This window comes from Trichomycterus rosablanca, chromosome 2 (assembly GCF_030014385.1).
Source record: "Trichomycterus rosablanca isolate fTriRos1 chromosome 2, fTriRos1.hap1, whole genome shotgun sequence".
NCBI classification, from domain to species: Eukaryota; Metazoa; Chordata; class Actinopteri; order Siluriformes; family Trichomycteridae; genus Trichomycterus; species Trichomycterus rosablanca.
In genome coordinates, this window is record NC_085989.1 from 40270908 (window position 1) to 40293366 (window position 22459).

Sequence of the window (22459 nt, forward strand, 5' to 3'; positions counted from 1 at the left end):
ATCTAGCTCACATTAGACACAGGTCTACAAACAACACACAATTCCACTATCAGGGACTAATTAAAAAAATATATTCTTAATGATCTAATATTAGATGAACTTAAAATATAACATATCAACTGTGGTTTTATGACACTAACTTTAACACACAAATAACAGGATGGCTAACTAACTACCTAAATCTGTAATGTACTGCTGAATCCCAAATAGCCCTACAGGACATATAGCACACTGCATACCACTTTCTCTATTCACTAGTAATCACCAACTTGTCTAAATTGTCAAAGTCCTTTTAAAGGTCATTAAAAATAACACACAACAAATGTCTACATGTTTATATGCCAATTTTAAGGGCCTAAGCTTTCCATTAATACATTTATCAGTTCTCTACACTACTCAGGAGAAATTCCACAATGAAAACAGTGCCACAGCAATTAGAGACTGGTTAATAAAAAAAAAAATTTATTTAAGCATACAGTGCAACTCTGGTAGAATAAATACATTTAAAGAAGAAATACATTATATAATGTTACTATACAGAGCATAACAGAGCAAAACATACAGATATCTGTTTTTGGGGTGTTTTAAAACTACATTTTCTTTGTAGGTGTTAGAATCAGAATCAGAGTCTTTATTATTTGTCAAGTACCAGATGTACAAGGAATTTCTCTTCTACACATATACATCTAATTAAGTAATAGAAAAGGGAACACTATATATAAACATAGAATAAACAATACAACAGCAACATAAACAGTACAGCATCAGACAAAGTGTGTGGTGAAGATGTACAGCACAGTACACTGACAAACTTCAAATAAAAAATTGTGTGATGGAAATTATTTCAAGTAAATAAGGTAAATAAGTAAATAAGGTGCATATGTGCATTGACTGCAACGGAAAAATGCATGTAATACGTAACATCAACTTTATAAATGCAATTAACTTTAATAACTGGTGGGTATGATTAATTAACTGCATAATTAAATAAAAAAAATCTCTACCTACAACATCCCAGCCAACATAAGTATGGTGGGACAACATTATTACACCTGCTATTTTTGGCATTTGCGATATTGAATGGATGTAGTTAGTGTAAGGGATTGTAATTATGTTGTATATCGTTACAACATGATTACGACCATAAAATGGTTAAATAAAGTATATCATAAAATGTCTCACAACTTAATAAAAGCCTTGAGTTATTTAATGACATTAGGAATGTTCAACTATACAGCTACCATCATGTTTTAAATGATATTACAGCTTTTAACAGCCATAATTAATTTGAAAAAATGGCAAAATACATGAATGTGTTTAAATCTCTGGGATGTACCAGATAAGTGAACACATGGTTCGGGTGTCTGCACATCATTCTTTTTGGTGTATTTTGTCACCAACCATATTAAAACTTAAACATCCTAGTGGTTAATATACTGGACTAATAATCAAAAGGTCGCTGATTCAAGCCCCTCACTGCCAGGTTGCCACTGTTGGGCCCTTGAGCAAGGCCCTTAACCCTCTATTGCTTAGACTGTAAGTCGCTTTGGATTAAAGTGTCTGCTAAATGCTTAGAATGTAAATACTTTGGGTGGTGGTTGAGTATTTGATGGTTTTTAAACATATTAAATTGTTATATTGATTTAGGTGAGATTTAGGTGTCTGGAACACATCCTTTTTCCTGAAGGGTTGTTTATGTAATTGCAGACGTAAACTGTTAAAATCATGTGATTAGTGCACTTAAAAAGCGTACAGAGTGATTTGGAACACAACCAAATCACCCAAACCACACCGTATTCACTACATAGTGCACTATTTGTGGTGTTTACTATTTTTGTAAATAAATTACAGAATATCTAATAAATTACAGAATATTTAAAAGAATATCTAACGAAATGTTAAATTTTTACCAATGTTTTTGCCTTCACAATTGAAGCCAAAGCACGCTGAGCACATATTAATACACTATGTAGTGTGTAGGAAATAGGGAGTGCTGTGTGATTCCAGATACAGCCATGACACTACCACAGGAAATAGGTATCACGTGACACATCCCAACACGGGTGAAGATAAGGGTTCGGTTGTGTCTAGTCATCAAGTGTCTGTTGTGCTATAAAGAAAATAATCATGGGAAAAGGTGGAGGTTCATTTGAAAGACTGTTAGGTATGTTAACGTTTTATATCATCTGTTTTGGAATGCGTTTCTGTATTTCGGTTTTGATAAAAGGACTGTCATGTTAGCACTTAGCTAGGACTAACTGCCAGCGGGGCTGAGGATACTCTCTTCAAAAGAGTACACGTACTAACGAATCGGATAGTATGTTAGTACGCCAATGATACGACGAACTATGTAATAATTTCCTAAACTGTTCAGTTCTGTAGTATTCGGCTTGAAATGCAGCCAAGGAAATAACGCGTTATTTTTCCCCCATCTGTTTTCCGCCTCCTGCCTTTCTATTGGCTATTACGTAACAGTGGCAGGAGGTTTAACCAATCAGAAGAGTATTTAGAATGACGTAGTTACTGTTTCGTCACAGAGAACGGTAAAGACGAGGCTAGTCAATACTTCGATTCTGATTCGAGATGTTTGATTCAAGGAATCGATTCAACAGAGTAATTCATAGTGCAGTATTACATTTGTGTGCAGTTCTTTTGATTATCTTTGTAATTTATTTATTTTATTTGGTTTCATGGCTGAAGTATAAGTATTAAGAGTATTAAGTATTATTATTTATTTGGATCTATGGTACAAGTTTAAGTATTAGGAGCGTAAATGAACTGATCTGGTCTGATCCTGAGAATTCATTCAGAGATCAGATGTGATAATTTTTTTTTCTCTATTTTCCCCACTTTTCCCCCTAATTTTCTCCCCTAATCTAGTCATGACCAATTACCCTGAATGCGTCCTCTATACTGATTCGACCCTTCACCGCTGACTAAGGACACCTCTTAGCTGACGTACGCCCCCTCCGGCACGTACAGTCAGTACAGACTGCATTTTTCACCTGCACGAGTCGAGTTCATACACTTGACGGGCACTGTGTACGGAGGGCCAAACCCCCATCAGCATTATTCCTCAGCTCTGTGCAGGCGCCATCAGTCAGCCAGCAGGGGCCGCAGTCACACCAGTTATGAGGACCTGTGATCCGACTTTCTTACCTCTAACCCTGAACAACAGCTAATTGTTGTTCATGCAGCCGCCCAACCCGGTCGGAAAGGCAGAGCTGAGATTCGATACGATGTATTCAAAACCCCAACTAGCGTACTTTACCGCTGCGCCACCTGAGCGGCCCATCAGATGTGATTTTATATATTTACTTAAGTGATCCACTGACTAACTGTTATGATTCGGTTTGTCATTCAATCCATGTATATTAGAGGATGCAAATTGAAGTGTGTTGCCCACACAGGATTCAACATTTGCATGGCTTGCTTAATTAAAAAGTAATACTGGTTGGAATTGAGTTTTTTTTTTTTGATGGAATAGCCTTTATTGGTCATTTATACATAACATAACATAACTTTCTACATGTATCCCAGCTTGTTTGTAAGCCAGGGTCAGCCACTGTTAAGAGCCTTGCACAAGGGCCCAACAGGCATGGCAGAGCTGGGATTCGAGCTCTCAACCTTTTAGTTCAGTGCCCAAAGCTCTACCCACTAGACTACTACTGTCCCTAAATAACTTTAGAATTTGATGTCTTGTCGAATCTTCAGAGCCTTGTTGTCAGTATTGTACAAAGTATGATATAAAAATGGATCAGAGCCTCCTCAAATTTAACTGTTCTTCCGTGTTTTAAAAGAATAAAATCCTCACAAACATACTACATGACTTTGATGTGTCCTTTACAGAGTATTTCAGATTTTGAATTTCTTTGATTATTGAATCTGATTTTAGTGAGCTTGTGGGCCAGAATGGAAGCAGCCATTCTGCTATTAACAGCAGTGCCTCAGTTTCTGGGACTTAAATCGCAGACTGGGCTCGAAAACACAGAAAGGTCATGATATTATGTGAATGTAGCCATTAGTGGGATGGATGTAACCAAAGTGTAAAACATGACGTTAAAATCCTAATAAACAAACAAACAAACAATTAGTGGGACACACATCAGTGCACCCTTAGTGTCGATCCCAAGCCCTGGTAATAGAAGGTTTGCATAGACAGTGGTAGCTTGAGTGTGTAGAGCTTTGAGTTATCGGTTGGAAGGTTGTGGGTTTGAATCTAGGGCTGCCGCAATTGGACGCCATCAGTTGATGCATCGTTTTTAAAACTTTTTAATTTCTACAATGTTTCCATTCATATCACCTTTCATATGATTTCCCTCAGCACTACTTTCTGTGTTCATGACCTAAGTCGTATTTGGTCTAGTCACTGCTTGGTGGCATTAAGCGCAGTCTTAAAAAAAAGCCGTCTGCAGCAGTCAGAGGCCGATTGTAGAACTTTCAAAGAAAAGCTCAAAGTTTTCCAAGACCCAAATCATCAAAAGTTTGGGAATACTCAAAAACTGGCACAAAACAAAAAGGTGGTTTGTACACTGTGCAGAGATTTAATGGTACCACAGCAGCACTAGCGCCATGTTGCACGTCTTGTTTCATTAAACGTGGAGATCGTGGAACACAGTATTTCTTACCGAGTTCAGTTAGGACACATTCACACACGCCGCGCACTTGCTCCGTTGGACTCATGATTTTTGCGGTTGCTGCAGGCGATCAAAGCGCAAAACGCTTCTCATGTGAATGAGCCTTAAAGCTTACCACTGTGTTTACATGGCTTAGATTTTAAAGTAAGTTTTGAGTGAATGTGTAGATTAGAATCTGGGCTCATTCTGTCGTTACTGTACGTTGGACTTAATGAGATGTGCCCACCTCTATTTTATTTCTGCTATAAGTTTAAGCACTTTGCTTTGTGTACAGAATGCCATAAACACACGTTGTACTTTGTTTCATATGGAGCACTTGAGAATTTGATAATATAGACATAAACCCTGTTTACATTTAGTTTTGTGCCATATTATTATGCCGTACAGTTTGTTGTTAAAATAAAAGAAGCGTAAGTGAGATTCTGAATGGCATTTTTTGAAGAATAATTAATCGTTAGATTAATCGACTAATCGATAAAATTGTCTGTAGATTAATCGATAGAAAAATAGTCGTTAGTGGCAGTCCTATTAGAATCTCGGCTCATCTATGCAGCCGGTGCCAGGCCTGTAACACTTACAGGTCCAAGTGTGCCATACAATGGCTGATCCTGCACTATGATCTTCAGCTTTCAAACAAGAATATGAGGAAATATTATTTGTAGTTGTACTGTACACGTTTTTAAATATGTATGACAAATTAAGACATTCTATCAGCCCTTTACTATTATTATTATTATTATATAAAAATAAACGTTGCGAGATCAAATACAAGGTCGAATCATTCAGTCCTGTCATTTTTAAAACCTTAAAATCAACTCCGAGTCAGATTTGCGCTGCAGTATCGACTCTTTAGGATCAACTCCCAGCCCTACGTGACGGAATGCGGGTGGAAAAACACAAAGGGGTTACATTAGCAATCTGTTTTCCTGTGTTAATGTTTACGGCCTCTGTGCCATTTTCATTGTTAACCACTTAAAGCCATTAATTAAAAAACGATCATAATGCGAAGCTTTTTTAAAATAGCCAATCTGTTTATAAGAGCTAACAGAAGCTCAGTTAGCCGTATTAGCAATAGCATAGGCTAGCTTTGTTTACAATAGTGTTGTTAATGGCTTGTCAGTAAAACTAGCCCATGACTAAATGTAAATAAACTATATACCGTCATTTATCGCTGATTTACTAATGTTGAGAATTAATAAAGCTTATTTCGAGTTATTTCGGAATGGTGTTTATTCTCGATTGTCAGCCTCTGCCTCAGATCAGTGGCTGTTTGTTGGCCTGCATCTGTGTTTTTGTTTCATTAAGTAACAGTTTAGTAAGATTATTATATACGAGACCAATAATTTACAATAAAATATTAAAATATTTAATAGATCAAAATAGAGCAAATCTACCCCTTAACTGATTAATAAACAAAAGTGGCATTTATAATTATTTATAATTATTCTTTATTATTCATTATTTAATCAAGCTATATTAAGTGTACTAAACGGCTGTTATTAAGTTATTCTTGCTCTCTATGGCTATAATAAAGTGAGTAAGTTATACATATAGAATATCTGTTTTCAGCTAAATTCTGTGTATCACTTCTGTACTGTGGTTTACTGTGTTCTGTACTTTTATGATTATCATATAAAACCCATTTAGAATTGTTTAGATTTTAATGGTTTCCTTTGAGAATATTTTGATTAAAGAATGGTCATTCACGGCAGGAGAACTGGTAAAACAAAGGCTTCATCAGTTTAATTAGTATTTAATATAATGCATTACATGCAGTGATTTTGCATTATTGCTAACAGATTGTGGGGCAGCTTTGTGACTTGGTAGGTTCGATTCCCAGGTCGAGTGGTTGCTAGCTCCACTCTTCCTAGCGCCGTGCAAATATCAAATGTGTCTGGGGGTGGCAGAAATTATTATTTAAAACTAGGGTGGCACAGTGGCTCATTAAGTAGGTAGCACTGTCGCCTCACACCAAGAAGGTCCTGGGTTCGATCTCCAGGTGGGCCAGTCGGGGTCATTTTTGTGTGTGTGGAGTTTGCATGTTCTCCCTGTGTCTGCGTGGGTTTCCTCCAGGAGCTCCGGTTTCCTCCCACAGTCCAAAGACATGCAAGTAAGGTGAATTGGAGATACAAAATTGTTCATGACATTAAACTTGAACTGATGAATCTTGTGTAACCTGTCCTGTCATGAATGTAACCAAAGTGTGTAAAACATGACATTAATCCTGACTTATAAATAAATACATTTGTCACATTATTATTTCCCATCCAGTCTACAATGGGTATTGTATCACATACTGTAAAACTTAAGACATTCCTATTTTAAAGATTATCCCTGTAGACGTTATGGTCCCTATTTTATGCAAAAAGTTTTATAACTGAGAGATACCTAGAGTTCATTTACTTCAGGTTTAAGTGAGACAAGCGCTAGTTTGTCATATTGCCATAACCTGGTTGGTGGAGAATAATTTTGCCACAACTTGGTTGGTTTGACTTCAACAAGAAGTCGTAAGCTCTCATTAAAGGTATAATTTATGTTTGGTTCTGAAGAAGTTCCAGTGACCCAAACTATTTTAGTGCACTTGTACAGGAAATGCCATTTTTTGTACATACGTTTTTTTTACTCTCCTTTTCAGACAAAGCCACCAGTCAGCTGTTGCTGGAGACAGACTGGGAATCAATATTGCAGATTTGCGACCTTATCCGGCAGGGCGACGCACAGTAAGAGCTGACAGTGTTTCTTACAGCTCTAAGTTTATTTGTATGTATGTGAAGTATTAATGTTTTGTTTTCATCACCACTTTTAGGGCGAAATATGCGATTGGTGCCATCAAGAAAAAACTTAATGACAAAAACCCACATGTTGCCCTTTATGCTCTTGAGGTAAGGAATGCACATACAATGCTGGTAAAACTGAATTGCCCCTTTTCCAGATACCTGCCACATTAAATGATTTAGATCATCAAGTGAAATGTATTACATGAAGGGAACTTGATTAAAAACAAAGCACATTTAGGAAAACAATTGTTTAAGAGCATTACTCAACACCCATAAGTTTGGCAAGAGTACACACGACAAGTCAGTTGTGCAAAGACGAGATGACTAAATTATCTTCTGTGATTTGCGATATGAAAATCAAATGCGGTGTTTAGTTGTAGTCATTACTGCTAAATGTGGTGCAACCAGTGTTTAAGTTGAGGGGGGGTTACTTTTTTTACAAGGGTAATATGGCTGTTTATATACTCTGCCCCTTAAACAAATTTAAATCATGTTTTATATTTGGTTTGTTTGGAAGAATCTATCCATCCATCCATGCATTTATCCATCCATCTATTTCCTTGGCTGCTCCCGTTAGGGGTCGCCAGTGGATTGTGATCCGCATTATTGATTTGGCACAGTTTTTATGCCGGATGCCCTTCCTGACACAACCCTCCCTATTTATCCGGGCTTGGGACCGGCACTACAATGCACTGGTTTGTGCATCCTAGCGGCTAGGTACCTACAGGACAATTCAGTGTCTCCAATTAGCCTGGCTGCATATTTTTGGACTGTGGGAGGAAACCAGAGCACCCGGAAGAAACCCACGCAGACACAGGGTGACACAGGGAGAACACACGCAGACACAGGGAGAACATGCAAACTCTGCACAGAAAGGACCCGGACTGCCCCACCTGGGGATTGAACTCAGGACCTTCTTGCTGTGAGGCGACAGTGCTACCACTTAGACACCGTGCTGCCCGGTTTGTTTGGAGGAATATATTGTTTAAAATAGTTTTTTATTACTCATCATACATACAGTGTATCACAAAAGTGAGTACACCCCTCACATTTCTGCAGATATTTAAGTATATCTTTTCATGGGACAACACTGACAAAATGACACTTTGACACAATGAAAAGTAGTCTGTGTGCAGCTTATATAAAAGTGTAAATTTATTCTTCCCTCAAAATAACTCAATATACAGCCATTAATGTCTAAACCACCGGCAACAAAAGTGAGTACACCCCTTAGTGAAAGTTCCTGAAGTGTCAATATTTTGTGTGGCCACCATTATTTCCCAGAACTGCCTTAACTCTCCTGGGCATGGAGTTTACCAGAGCTTCACAGGTTGCCACTGGAATGCTTTTCCATGACGACATCACGGAGCTGGCGGATATTTGAGACTTTGCACTCCTCCACCTTCCGCTTGAGGATGCCCCAAAGATGTTCTATTGGGTTTAGGTCTGGAGACATGCTTGGCCAGTCCATCACCTTTACCCTCAGCCTCTTCAATAAAGCAGTGGTCGTCTTAGAGGTGTGTTTGGGGTCATTATCATGCTGGAACACTGCCCTGCGACCCAGTTTCCGGAGGGAGGGGATCATGCTCTGCTTCAGTATTTCACAGTACATATTGGAGTTCATGTGTCCCTCAATGAAATGTAACTCCCCAACACCTGCTGCACCCATGCAGCCCCAGACCATGGCATTCCCACCACCATGCTTGACTGTAGGCATGACACACTTATCTTTGTACTCCTCACCTGATTGCCGCCACACATGCTTGAGACCATCTGAACCAAAAAAATTAATCTTGGTCTCATCAGACCATAGGACATGGTTCCAGTAATCCATGTCCTTTGTTGACATGTCTTCAGCAAACTGTTTGCGGGCTTTCTTGTGTAGAGACTTCAGAAGAGGCTTCCTTCTGGGGTGACAGCCATGCAGACCAATTTGATGTAGTGTGCGGCGTATGGTCTGAGCACTGACAGGCTGACCCCCCACCTTTTCAATCTCTGCAGCAATGCTGACAGCACTCCTGCGCCTATCTTTCAAAGACAGCAGTTGGATGTGACGCTGAGCACGTGCACTCAGCTTCTTTGGACGACCAACGCGAGGTCTGTTCTGAGTGGACCCTGCTCTTTTAAAACGCTGGATGATCTTGGCCACTGTGCTGCAGCTCAGTTTCAGGGTGTTGGCAATCTTCTTGTAGCCTTGGCCATCTTCATGTAGCGCAACAATTCGTCTTTTAAGATCCTCAGAGAGTTCTTTGCCATGAGGTGCCAAGTTGGAACTTTCAGTGACCAGTATGAGAGAGTGTGAGAGCTGTACTACTAAATTGAACACACCTGCTCCCTATGCACACCTGAGACCTAGTAACACTAACAAATCACATGACATTTTGGAGGGAAAATGACAAGCAGTGCTCAATTTGGACATTTAGGGGTGTAGTCTCTTAGGGGTGTACTCACTTTTGTTGCCGGTGGTTTAGACATTAATGGCTGTATATTGAGTTATTTTGAGGGAAGAATAAATTTACACTGTTATATAAGCTGCACACAGACTACTTTTCATTGTGTCAAAGTGTCATTTTGTCAGTGTTGTCCCATGAAAAGATATACTTAAATATCTGCAGAAATGTGAGGGGTGTACTCACTTTTGTGATACACTGTATACGTTTAATACAGTGTTTCTACTTGAATTATTATAAATGATAAAGTGCTACAGCATTTGTGTTTATAATCAGCAAATAATTGTGTTTTAAAAAAATGGAGTTTGGTTTTACTCTGAACAGGTACTCGAGTCGGTGGTGAAGAATTGTGGGCAGACGATTCATGATGAGGTGGCTAGTAAGCAGACCATGGAAGAACTGAAGGAACTCTTCAAGGTAATTTTCTGTTGTTGGGGAGGATGATGGCTCAGTGGGTAAAGCTTCGGGCTATGAATTGAAAGCTTGTGCTCTATAAGCCACCACTGTTGGACCCACTGTTGGTGTCTGCACTATCTATCCATATCGAGAAAATCATCCGTGTTCCGGTTGAGAGTACGCTGTGCGTGATTCCGTCGCTGCCGCTTCTCGCTGGATTTATTCTAATTTCTTTCTACTCTGTGCTACCTAAATCTACTGTTTCCATCTGCACTGGGACCTGTCCGAACTTCTGCTGTCCAGTCTATTGATTGCATGGTTTTCGCTAAACCTGCTATTGCATACATTGCTGTGCCGCTCCCGCTGTTAGCATTTAGCTTCGCCGGCGTTAGCAGTCAGGTTGCGGTACAATCTGCGAGCCTTCTACATACTGCCTGGTCTCTTAGCTTCCAGGAGGTGAGTGAATTTAATTCTGTTCATCTCATGGTTCTGCTGACAGCTATCTAGTGGTTTCTGGTGTTGCTACTTGATTGTCTGGTTTGAGCCTGGTTGTTTGTCGGCTAACGAGGCTCCGTGGCTGCGCTGTCCAATATTGCGCTGATGTCTTGCATCTCGGGCTATAGCAAAATTCTATGCCAACGGCTCATATATTCCTCTGCTGATCTCTGCTCTTTACGCACTACCCGCCGTCTGGATTCTTCCACCTACTGGCTGTGTCAATCACTGGGGATTGCAAGAAAGCGTTACATACATCGCGGTCAAAGACATCGACGCACTCTCTCTGCTTCCCCCGCTGCTTCTTCATACACTGCCTGTTCTCCTGAAGTTCATATTACAACTCTTGGATCCAGGAGACGCCGACGCAGACTGCTTCGTGGAATAGACTTCAGTGTTATACGTGAGATTCCTCGAGTTATGGACTCACAACCTGCTCACCAACCTTCACCATCACCTCGGCTTCTCAACTTTGGACTATTCAACATCCGCTCTCTCACAGACAAAGCCACAATTCTCCAGGACTACATTGTCCACCATCATATCGATCTGTGTTTTTTGCATCCATGTAAACGCAGCAACCCCACCTGGATTTAAACCATTTACAGCACCTCGAACTTCTGGTCGGGGTGGGGGTTTGGCTGTACTATGTAGTCCAGTGATCAACCTTTCTGTTTGCAACGTCCAAGTTGTCTCTTCATTTGAATGTCTGGCTTTAAAAATTACTGGCCCACGTCCAGTTACTCTACTACTAATATACCGCGCACCTAAAAGCTCAGTACATGATTTTCTATCTGAACTCAGTGAAGTTCTCACAGTCATTAGTTCACTGTCCCCCTCATTAATGGTTCTCGGGGATCTCAATATTCCCCTTGACACTGGGTCTGTTGTTGCATCTGATTTTCTTTCTCTGTTACATTGCTTTGACTTAATTCAATATGTTGATTTTCCAACTCACAAACATGGTCATATTCTAGATGTCATCTGTTCTAATAATGGGATTGTCAGTAAATTCTCTGGGCACTCTACCGGCCTATCTGATCACCTCTTTATTTCCTTCTGTGCCTCCTTACCTGTTCCCAAGTCCCAGCCCAAACTGCTACGTTCATACCGAAATCTCTCTGCTGCTGACCCCTCTTCCCTGTCTACTCTGCTTAGTGTGTCTCATTTCAATGACATCTGTTTACTTCACTCTCTCGATGAGGCTACACTATCATACAACACAACACTGGCAAGGATTTTTTACACCCTGGCACCGATTAAGTCCCGGTTTGTGCCTTCCTCTCACTCTGCACCCTGGTTCAACGGCGAGCTTCGTGCCCTCAAAACGTTGGGTCGGCGCCTAGAGCGGCGTTATAAGAAATCTGGCCTCACGGTTCATTTTTTGGCATTTACGGACCACGTGGCCGATTATAAAGCGGCCCTAAATAAAGCTCGCTGTTTGTACTACACCGAGGTGTTTAAAAAAGCTGGTCAAAATCCTAAACGGCTGTTCACCACAGTCAAAAAACTAGTATGCCCCCCCAGTGACCCAGTTGTCCCCTCCCCTGGTTTGTGTGAGGCCTTCCTTAACTTTTTTAGTGACAAGGTGTCAACTATCTATAGGGGGCTTCAGGGTGCACCTGCATATGCCCCATCCCATCTTTCGCTGGTGTCTGGTTCTGAACTTTTCTCTTCCTTCCTACCAGTCAAAGTCAAAGTCTACCACATACGCCCGTCTTGACCCTATCCCTACCTTCCTTCTTCAGTCCTCTGTGCCTGCTTTTGCTGCCCCTATCTGTCACATGGTCAATTTATCACTTTCTTCTGGCTATGTTCCTCCATCATGGAAACTCGCTGCAGTCACTCCCATCATCAAGAAGCCTGATCTTGATATCACTGATCTCAGTAACTTCAGACCTATTTCAAACCTTCCGTTTCTTTCCAAGATTACAGAAAGAGTTGTGGCATCCCAGCTGCTTGATTTCTTAAATTCTAATCACCTGCTCGAAGATTTTCAATCTGGTTTCCGTCCATATCATAGTACAGAGACTGCATTGCTTTGCGTTTTAAATGACCTCCTTTTGTTCGCTGACAAAGGGTTGGTCTCCATGCTTCTACTTCTCGACCTCACTGCTGCATTTGATACTATAAACCACACTATTCTTCTGTCCAGACTGTCCAATATTGGTCTTTCTGGCCTGCCACTTGCATGGTTTAAATCATACCTCTCTGACAGGCAACATTTTGTGCAGCTAGGGTGCCATGTCTCAAATAATGCATACATACATCAGGGTGTGCCTCAGGGCTCGGTCCTTGGACCACTGCTATTTATTCTATACATCTCTCCCTTGGGTGAAATTTTCCGAAATCACGGGTTAAAATTCCACTGCTACGCGGACGACACACAGATTTACCTTAGCCTCAGGCCCTCTGATCCCTTTCCTCCTACTGCCCTCTCCAGGTGTCTTCAAGATCTCATCCTATGGCTGCGGGCGAATTATCTTCAATTAAATACCGATAAAACTGAGCTTCTGTATGTTGGCTCGAAAGCTGCACTTTCCTCTTTCTCTTGCCCTGTTCTTCTCATTGGGAACACCTCTGTTTTTCCTGCTGCTACTGCACGGAACCTTGGTGTGACAGTCGACCCTCTCCTAACTTTTCAGCCCTACATCCGCTCCATCACAAAGTCTGCTTACTTCCACCTACGTAACATTTCTCGTCTTCGCCCCATGATTTCACCTCAGACAGCAGAGCTTTTGGTCCATGCTTTTGTTACTTCTCGGCTGGACTATTGCAACTCACTGCTCTATGGTCTTCCTAACAAGTCGATACGCCCTCTACAGCTTATTCAAAATGCTGCGGCCAGGATCCTCACATCCACTCGAAAACACGACCATATCACCCCGGTTTTGGAGCAATTGCATTGGCTCCCTGTGCATAAACGCCTCCAATTTAAAATACTACTCCTTACTTTTAAAGCCCTTCATGGACTTGCCCCGGTCTACCTCTCCCATCTGCTGACACCTTACATACCCAGTCGCTCACTCAGGTCCTCCGATGCTGGCCTGCTGGCCACACCTAGATTTAGGCTGTCAACCTTGGGTGGCAGATCATTTAGTGTGGCTGCCCCCACTCTGTGGAACGCTCTCCCTTCTTCTCTTCGCTCTGTCTCTTCACTTCCACAATTTAAATCTCTGTTAAAAACCCATCTCTTCAATTAACTATGCTTTCTTTTTGTACCTCACTGAACTGTTTATTGTTTGATGTAAAGCGACCTTGGGTATCTCGAAAGGCGCTATATAAATTGAAAGTATTATTATTATTATTATTATTAAGTAAGGCCCTTAACCCTCTCGATTCCAGGGGCGCCGTACAATGGCCAACCCTGTGCTTTGGAACCTCAGATTTCAAACATGCTGGGATATGTGGGAAAATAATTTAATTTACACATGTGTAATGTACACGTGTATATGTATGAAAGATCTTCAAAAAGTTTCCGCACTTTTATGTTTTCACCGTGTTGGAAAAGTGATGTCATTTTTAATAAATAGAGTTTAAAAAAAAAAAAGTGGGAAACTTTTTGAAGAACCCTTGTATATGTGATAAACAAAAGTGTTTTGAATTGGAGACAGTAATTTGTCCATGACTGTGTTTGATATAACCTTGTGAACTGATGAACCTTGTGTAATGAGTGACTACCATGTCTGTCATGAATGTAACCAAAGTGTAAAACGTGACGTTAAAATCATGATAAACAAACAAACAAACCCCAAGCTTGATAATTACCTCATTAGTAAATCTGATAAAATTTTGCAGGGAGGTGGACCTCTAAAACTAATGTTTAAGTACACTGTGCTAAGCTAAACAAGTCTATTGCAGGTGGATGGTTTGGTTTTCTGCTAAGCAAAGTGCTGAGTTGCTAAGATAGCAAACAGAAGAGTTAGTGAATAAGCAACACGTAACAGAATAAATTCTGAAAAGGACGTGTTTTTCATTTATTGTGCTTTTGATGACCTGGTGCTCTGTGACTTAAGAAACTTCATCCTTTAAGTGGAAAATATCTACAGTTTTCTTGTGATTGATGGGGCAATTCTTTTTATGCACAAGGCATTTCCTCAGTTCACTTTTTTGGATGAGTGTTGTTCTGGCCCTCTTTCATAAGCTGCGTCTGAAATTGCATACTTCCATACCAGAGATGTTCACAAGTCACAAAATCAGTCAGAGTCAAGTCACGAGTCTTTAGACTAGAGTCCGAGTCAAATCACGAGTCAATATAATATACACAAAACATATACTGTAAATGTAGTGTCGAAACAAATACTCTGTTGTGAAGTAAAACACAAACTCGTTAGAAAGCCAATCAAGCTTTTCATTAACACATCATCTGTGTGACGCTGCAAACTAAATACATGCAATTAACAGCATTTCTTACTAAAAATTACAATCAGAAGGACTGATTGGTTCAGAAAGCAGTTCTTACAATCATTAGCGCCAATTCTGTAGGAGCGTTTCATTTACACCAGCTGTTCCAGTGAAGTGCACTACGTAGGGTATTCCACCATTTTGAGTGAGATTCCAAAGGTAGGGAGCGACGCTTCATTGCTACACCGGAAGCTGGCTGTAACATTTACCCATTGCGTGCGTTGCGGGTTAAACCGACTGGAGCGTTATTAGAGAGCAGAAAATGACACAATCAGGATATAATATATAATTAATTGTCACAGGTAACTAATGTTAACACATGATGACACTAGGGACTCTTGTTGGGCACAAGTAATTTTTTGCGAGTCACGAGTCGAGTCCGAGTCATTTGAAACGAGTCGAGTCTAAAGTCGCTGTATGTGAGACTTACGTGCGACTCGGACTCGGGTCGCAGACGCGAATCCCCATCTCTGTTCCATACTGAACAGTACACGAAAGCAGTACGCTATTAGTGGTACACGACTGAGCGGTTATTATGTCCGAATACGTTACATTAAACAGTGCGTGAAAAGTACCTGGATTACCTCCTGCCTGGGCAGCCATTTTTTATGGCATTTTGATTGCCATTTTTTGGATAATCTATCCCATAATTCAACTGGAGCTACAAGGCATTCGTAGCAAAAAAGAACGATGGTGGAAAGCGGAGTAAAACAAACATTAATAATGTTATGATTAAGTACAACCCTGAATAACGTTATGAGTAGCTTTGTGGAGAACGACAGAATTCATTTTGTCTGATTTTAAAATTGTTATAACTGTGGCGATGTGACGTCATTCATCATGTGACTTTGGTAAGATGGCGGACGTAGTACGTACAAGGCTGCGTGCATACTGCACACTTGCGTACTAAAAGAGCGTACTGCTTTACCGGCTGAGCAGTGCGCACTGCCTCAAATCTAGTACGTACTGCTTAAGTATGCGATTTCAGACACAGCCACAGTCTGATTACTCATCATGCAATCTACTTCCTGCTTGTGTCGTCACGACACATGATTTAGTTTATAAAGCCCAGGGGAGTTCCAGTGAGTGTTCAAATGAGATGGTAAAAACACAGGAGTGCTGGTGCTTAGCTTTATTGGATTCTAAGAAAATGCAACACAACTAAAGAAATTCTTTACAAATAAGGTACATTATAGCAGAACTTCTGTGCTTACTGTTTCAAAATTTTAGGATGAATTTAAAAATTTTACTTGTTGGCTTTTTTGATCAATCCTTTCTGTCAGAATTAGCTCCTGTTTCCAATATTTGCATTGTAGTAAGGCAACTTAACTTGCTCATGGTGTATTAAAATGTTTTATCTAAATGTGTAAACAAGTGAACATTTCCTATCATATCACTATGACACTTAAAACAAGCACTATGACAAATGTTTATATATGCTGAATCATAAATGGTACTTTTGCTTTGAAACAACCTAATAAAATTGCTGTTGTGCTTTGTCCATCAGAAGCAAACTGAGCCAAATGTGAGGAATAAGATTCTGTACCTGATTCAGGCCTGGGCTCACGCCTTTCGCAACGAACCCAAGTACAAAGTGGTCCAAGACACTTACCAGATCATGAAGGTGGAAGGTAAGTTTGGAGTTCATTGAACCCATTTTCTCTAGAGACCTTTGATTAAGAACTTACAGTTTTTACAGGCTGTCCAGGACTGCATTAGTCAGCAGTAGTAATACAGAAAACTACCAGAACACATGTTGGCACATTGGGGAGCATGGAGCTTATAAAGGACCATGATGTAAATCAAAATATTTCTAACATGATTAAAACATGAATGGATTTTTGAGGAATGTGGAATGGCCTCCTATTACTTTTTGGACTGTTCGCAGCAATTGCTGTTTGAGTGTGTTTTTTTGTTCTGTGATAATTTACAGTATATTGGCTGTGAGTAGCAAAGCAGATATCCTTTAATGTTTTAGATCAAGCACCAATGTCTTTAGGGCCTGAGGAACTAATGAATGGACAAGAAAACATGCAAGCACCAGGCCAGAGCCGTAGATAGAGTTGCGACACTCCTTGATCTCGCCGCTACGCGGTCACGTGGTTCATGTAACCCTCAATAGTTCCAAACAAACCCGGCGTTGTCATGTTCTCAAATGGGACAGGCAGCAGTAAATGACATATTAAACGGCAAATAATAAACATTTGTACAATTTCTGGGTATTTTCAACTGCGTTTACATTTACTGCATCTGCTTTAATGTCAATTTGGTATATAAAGTGGAAGATATTAGCATACATTACATAATGCGATATCATTAAGTAGTAGAGACAATATACAGTATAGACATTAAAGTCTTTTATGTTTTGTTTTTTGCATAAACTAATCTCCCTTCACTTTCCTGAGGATTCATAATAATAATCATTTTGGCTAAACACTAAGTCATGTGCTGGATTCATAAGGTTTACCTGCACTGAATGAACAGATTCATAAACACATTACCGTACCAAAAACATTATAGTGCAGGTACATGACATAGCATTCATTCATCTCTTATTTCATGAGTGATTAATAATTGATTCCTACATGTAATACTTTAATGAATTCATTATGAATATGCACTAGTTCATTTTGTCTAATGTAAGTGGTGGACAAGGTACACAAACCATGTAGTTGAGTTAAAGTAGAGATATTCAAGGTAACATATTACTCCAGTAAAAGTAGTAGTAAAAGTAAAAATACTCTTTACCTCCACTAAAGTACTAAACTAAATTTACCTTCAAATGTACTTAAGTATGAAAGTCAAAGTATAATGATTTATTGTGGTTCTAATGTTTTATGATCATTTCTGTAACAAGACTCTTGATTAATCAACTCATTTTAGGTGAAAAGACTCGTGTGTCATTAATTAAGCTTAACTGACTAAGCTAAATTGGGTTATACCTATTAATTAAGATAAACATGTAACATTTAGTGTTGAGCAAATGCTAAACAATAACAGTATTAAGTATATTAATGACATTAAATTCATAATTTTTTTTAAAACAAAGCAACATACAGCTAAAAATGTTTGATAAGTAGTGGAAATGAATGGGGCTCTATGGGTTGTTTGGAACTATACAGAGCTCCACAACCCGGAAGCTGCGCAGAAAAAATTTCCCGTCCCCTTGCCAACGGTTCCCTATGGGAGTGTCGCCACTCTGTTCTCTCTACCGCTCTGCACCAGGCTAGTTAGTTGGTTTTTACCATGTCATGGGGCGGCACACGATGGCTCAGTGGGTAGCACTGTTGCCTCACAGCAAGAAGGTCCTGGGTTTGATCCCCAGCTGGAGCGCTCTGGGTCCTTTTTGTGTGGAGTTTGCTTGTTCTCCCGGTGTCTGTGTGGGTTTCCTCCCACAGTACAAAAAACATGCAAGTAAGGTAAATTGGAGATACAAAATTGTCCATGACTGTGTTTGACATGAAAGTCTTGAACTGATGAATCTTGTGTAATTAGTAACTACCTGTCCTGTCATGAATGTAACCAAAGTGTGTCATTTTAACATGACGGTAAAATTCTTATAAAAAAAGATTTATTTCTTTAAAAGTTCTGCCATTATACAACATTTTCCACTATTAAAATAGCCAGTGGTTTTGCTTCAGTGCTAGTTTTTTTGCTGTGTTGTAGAAAATCACGGGTTGTTTTTGATATTGCCATATCAGTTCCAGTAGTGTGAAGGGAACCAGAAAACAATGTTCTCGTTCTATATGGTTCTTATTAGATCTGGTCCAGGAACTTTGTAGGTTATCAAAATGTCTCTGGATTGACTAGAGAAAAGTGATTTTTAAACTGTAATATCTGGTTTCTGACGTGGAGTATTTGGATGAAACGATGTTTCTGATTGAGGTCTCTTTTACTCCAACAGGTCACAGCTTTCCTGAATTTAAGGAGAGTGATGCCATGTTTGCTGCAGAGAGGGTGAGTTAAATGCTTTAAGAAGAGTGATGGGTACATTGTTTGCATCATGTGTCTTGATATTGCAATGGTGTGCTTTTTAGGCCCCTGAATGGGTGGATGCTGAGGAGTGCCACAGATGCAGAGTTCAGTTCGGTGTGATGACTCGAAAGGTACGTTTTTTTTTTTTCAGCCTGCTGTTTTGTCCCATGTAGCATTAATCAAAGGAGCTGTTCGGCCAAAATCTGTTTGCGCTTAACAGCAAATGCTGTAGATAAGTGTAGCTCTGCATTAAGTCTTAGGACCTTTCACACCTATAGTTTATTTGCTCTGGTCTAAATCAGCTGATGAGTTTGTTTGCTTAGAGGATTTTCCATTTTTTCCTTTGGTTTGGTTTCTTTTCACACAAAGAACATCTAAGCGAACCAAAAGTTTAGTCCAGTTCAATCGGACTCAGGTTTGTTTTCCTCCTTGGTATGAATTGTTTGGGTAAGCTTTAACACAGTAATCCCACTTGGGTACAGACTGAAACAACCACACCGAGACTCTTGAGAGGTGATGGTCTCGTTCCAGTCCCTAACGAACTCTGAAGCAGTTTGTTTGTGGCATGTTGACTCGCATGTTGTTGCACATTCTCATCATTAGCTTTCTTCTTTTGTCGAGTGGTCTGTCTTTAAGCTGTCTTAAAAATGCTGTACTGCTTCAGATTTGGTGTTGTGCTGCTTTTAAAGTGATTTTGGCATTCTGCTGATGTAGTTTAGTCAGGTATATTGCCCACAGCTATAAACCAATGCCATCTCTGCCATTGCTCGTTGTTTCATTGCATAGTAATATACTATTCCAAGACACAGAACCTTGTTCCTGTATTTAGACACATCTGACCAGTAAGTGGAGTGACTTTCTTTTTTTGTTTGTTTTTATACATTTTGATTCTCTCTAACTGAAGCAGCCGAAGGAAGATAAAGATCAAACAATGTGACAAACATTCATTAGAGGTTTTGGTCCATGTTGACATGTTTGCATCATGTAATGTGTGTTCACGCTATAACTCATTGTCGTGTTCATGGAACCAGTTTGCGATGACATGCCTTTTTGACGTTATCATGCTGGAATTGACTGTTATGAGGTGATCTAATCAGCAATGATGCTCAGATAAGCTGTGGCATTTAAACAGTCCTGGTTCCATGAGTGATAAACACTTTTCACAACCTGTTAACAGAAGGCAGGTTGGGTTTATGAATTACTTCAGTTTATACCAAATCCTGCTGCATTAAGATTTTTTAGACTAGGTGGCTAGTTTTCTAGTCTTAGTAATGGGCATCCTTTGCTCACTGTAGCTTCAGATTCCTGTTCTTGTCCTACAGAAGTAAAACCTGATCCTCTTCAATGTTTGTCAAGATGTGTGTTTTTGTCAATTAATTAATATGGTGAGATAAATTATTGGCTTGTACCAGTTTAAGAAAAGAGAGAATTAGCCATGTTGTATGTAAATTGGTGGCTTTTAGTTGTAACGTTACACATCTTGGCTAACCAATTACATTTGAAGTGAGTCTCGTAATTGGCTGTAATTATTAGCAGTAATGTCATTAAACAAAACTATTGCTTGTCTTAATAAGTCTAAGAAAATTCCTACATCAAGTGATTTTCTGTTTTGTTCCTCTACAGCACCACTGCAGGGCATGCGGGCAGATCTTTTGTGGCAAGTGCTCATCCAAGTACTCTACCATTCCCAAGTTCGGCATTGAAAAAGAGGTGCGAGTGTGCGAGCCCTGCTTCGAGATTCTTAACAAGTGAGTCTGACTGGACATACACAGCTGTAATATTTTTCCTGATTTGCTCTTTGACTCCAGGATGCAAATACAGTTTCTGTTAGAAATTTTGTACACTTGAATAGTCAGAGATGACTCCAAGGTTGTTTGCATTCCAACATAGATTTACCAACCTGTGTGTGTTCTGATTTTTTGTCCTCACCAGCCTCCTGTCAAACTCTCCTCCTTCTAGGAAAGCAGATGGTAAGAGCAGCGGCAGTAGCAGCAGCAGCAGTACTGGCGGCCAGTCCGAACTGCCCCCTGAATACCTGACCAGCCCTCTGGCCCAGCAATCCCAGGTAGTAGCTTTAGTTACTGAGTAACTGTTCCTCTTCTAAAAATGCTATGCCGCATACTAAATGTCTTTTGAATGCAGGTATTGGTTCGCCATGCTTTAGTTTAAAAATTGTGGTTGGCACACTTCTTTATTTTTTTTCCCAATTTTCCCCCCATAATCTAGTCGTGTCCAATTACCCTGATTGCGTCCTCTATACTGATTCGACCCTTCACCGCTGACTGAGGACACCTCTCAACTGACATGCACCCCCTCCGGCACATACAGTCAGTACAGACTGCATTTTTCACCTGCACGAGTAAGTTCATACACTTGACGGGCACTGTGTACGGAGGGCCACACCCCCATCAGCATTATTCCTCAGCCCTGTGCAGGCGCCAGCAGGGGCCGCAGTTGCACCAGTTATGAGGACCTATGATCTGACTTTCTTACTCTCTAACCCCGAACAACAGCCAATCATTGCCCAGCCCAGTCGGAAAGGCAGAGCTGAGATTCGATACGATGTATTCGAATATCCAACTCTGGTGCGCTAGCGTACTTTACCGCTGCGCCACCTGAGCGGCTGGCACACTATTCTTTATCTGTTCTCCTGTGGTGATGCTCAACTTCTCTGGCTGCTCAACTTTTCCAGATGCCGCCTAAGAGGGATGAGTCTGCCCTGCAGGAGGAAGAGGAGCTGCAGCTGGCCATTGCTTTGTCTCAGAGTGAAGCTGAAGAGAAAGAGAGGATGGTGTGATACACATACTCTACACGGTTCTTTTTTTGTGCAATGTTTACAAATGGGACTCAATGTCTAAAGTCACTCATGCATGTATGTGTTCACAGAGGCACAAGAACTCCTACTCTGTGTACCCCAAAGCTGACCCGACTCCTGTAACCTCCTCTGCTCCACCTGTCAGCACTCTCTACTCCTCTCCTGTGGTAAGGTTCTGAACTAACATGGACATGATTCTTAGATGCTAAAAATTTGGCTGCTACAGAAATGTGCTTACAAACTTTGAGTGCAGATTTTATTTATTTTTTTATTCTCCTGAACTACATTAAGATTTGATTCAGATCGAGTAGTAGTTGTGTAATCATCCATGTTATTCCCTCTTTTAAGCATTACAGAATATAAGGACAATTTATAGCAGTCTGTAGTAAATAATATGTTGCATACAGTATATACTAATATTCCTAAAAAAGTTCATCATTAGATCAACCAAATGAAAAGAAAATTAACTTAAATTCAAATATATGATTAAGTAAACACATTACTAATAAA

At 40.1% G+C, this 22459-nt stretch overlaps 1 protein-coding gene across 7 annotated transcripts in view; it reads left to right on the forward strand.

Annotated features, from left to right (window-relative positions):
- Positions 1–2065: 2065 nt before the first annotated feature.
- The window catches only part of hgs (hepatocyte growth factor-regulated tyrosine kinase substrate), a 30742-nt gene continuing 10348 nt past the window's right edge, over positions 2066–22459 (forward strand). For 2 of the 7 annotated variants that reach the window (XM_063015726.1, XM_063015734.1), the window contains exons 1-11: positions 2066–2164; positions 7273–7357; positions 7444–7519; positions 10189–10281; positions 16667–16790; positions 19064–19116; positions 19197–19265; positions 20758–20882; positions 21094–21199; positions 21827–21925; positions 22021–22116. In XM_063015726.1, the coding sequence (XP_062871796.1) occupies positions 2128–2164; positions 7273–7357; positions 7444–7519; positions 10189–10281; positions 16667–16790; positions 19064–19116; positions 19197–19265; positions 20758–20882; positions 21094–21199; positions 21827–21925; positions 22021–22116 (963 nt within the window). In that variant the 5' untranslated portion in view covers positions 2066–2127. Of the gene's footprint in view, positions 2165–6294; positions 7358–7443; positions 7520–10188; positions 10282–16666; positions 16791–19063; positions 19117–19196; positions 19266–20757; positions 20883–21066; positions 21200–21826; positions 21926–22020; positions 22117–22459 lie in introns of those variants that run through there. The other 5 variants (XM_063015707.1, XM_063015691.1, XM_063015680.1 and 2 more) reach the window with 5 other exon arrangements.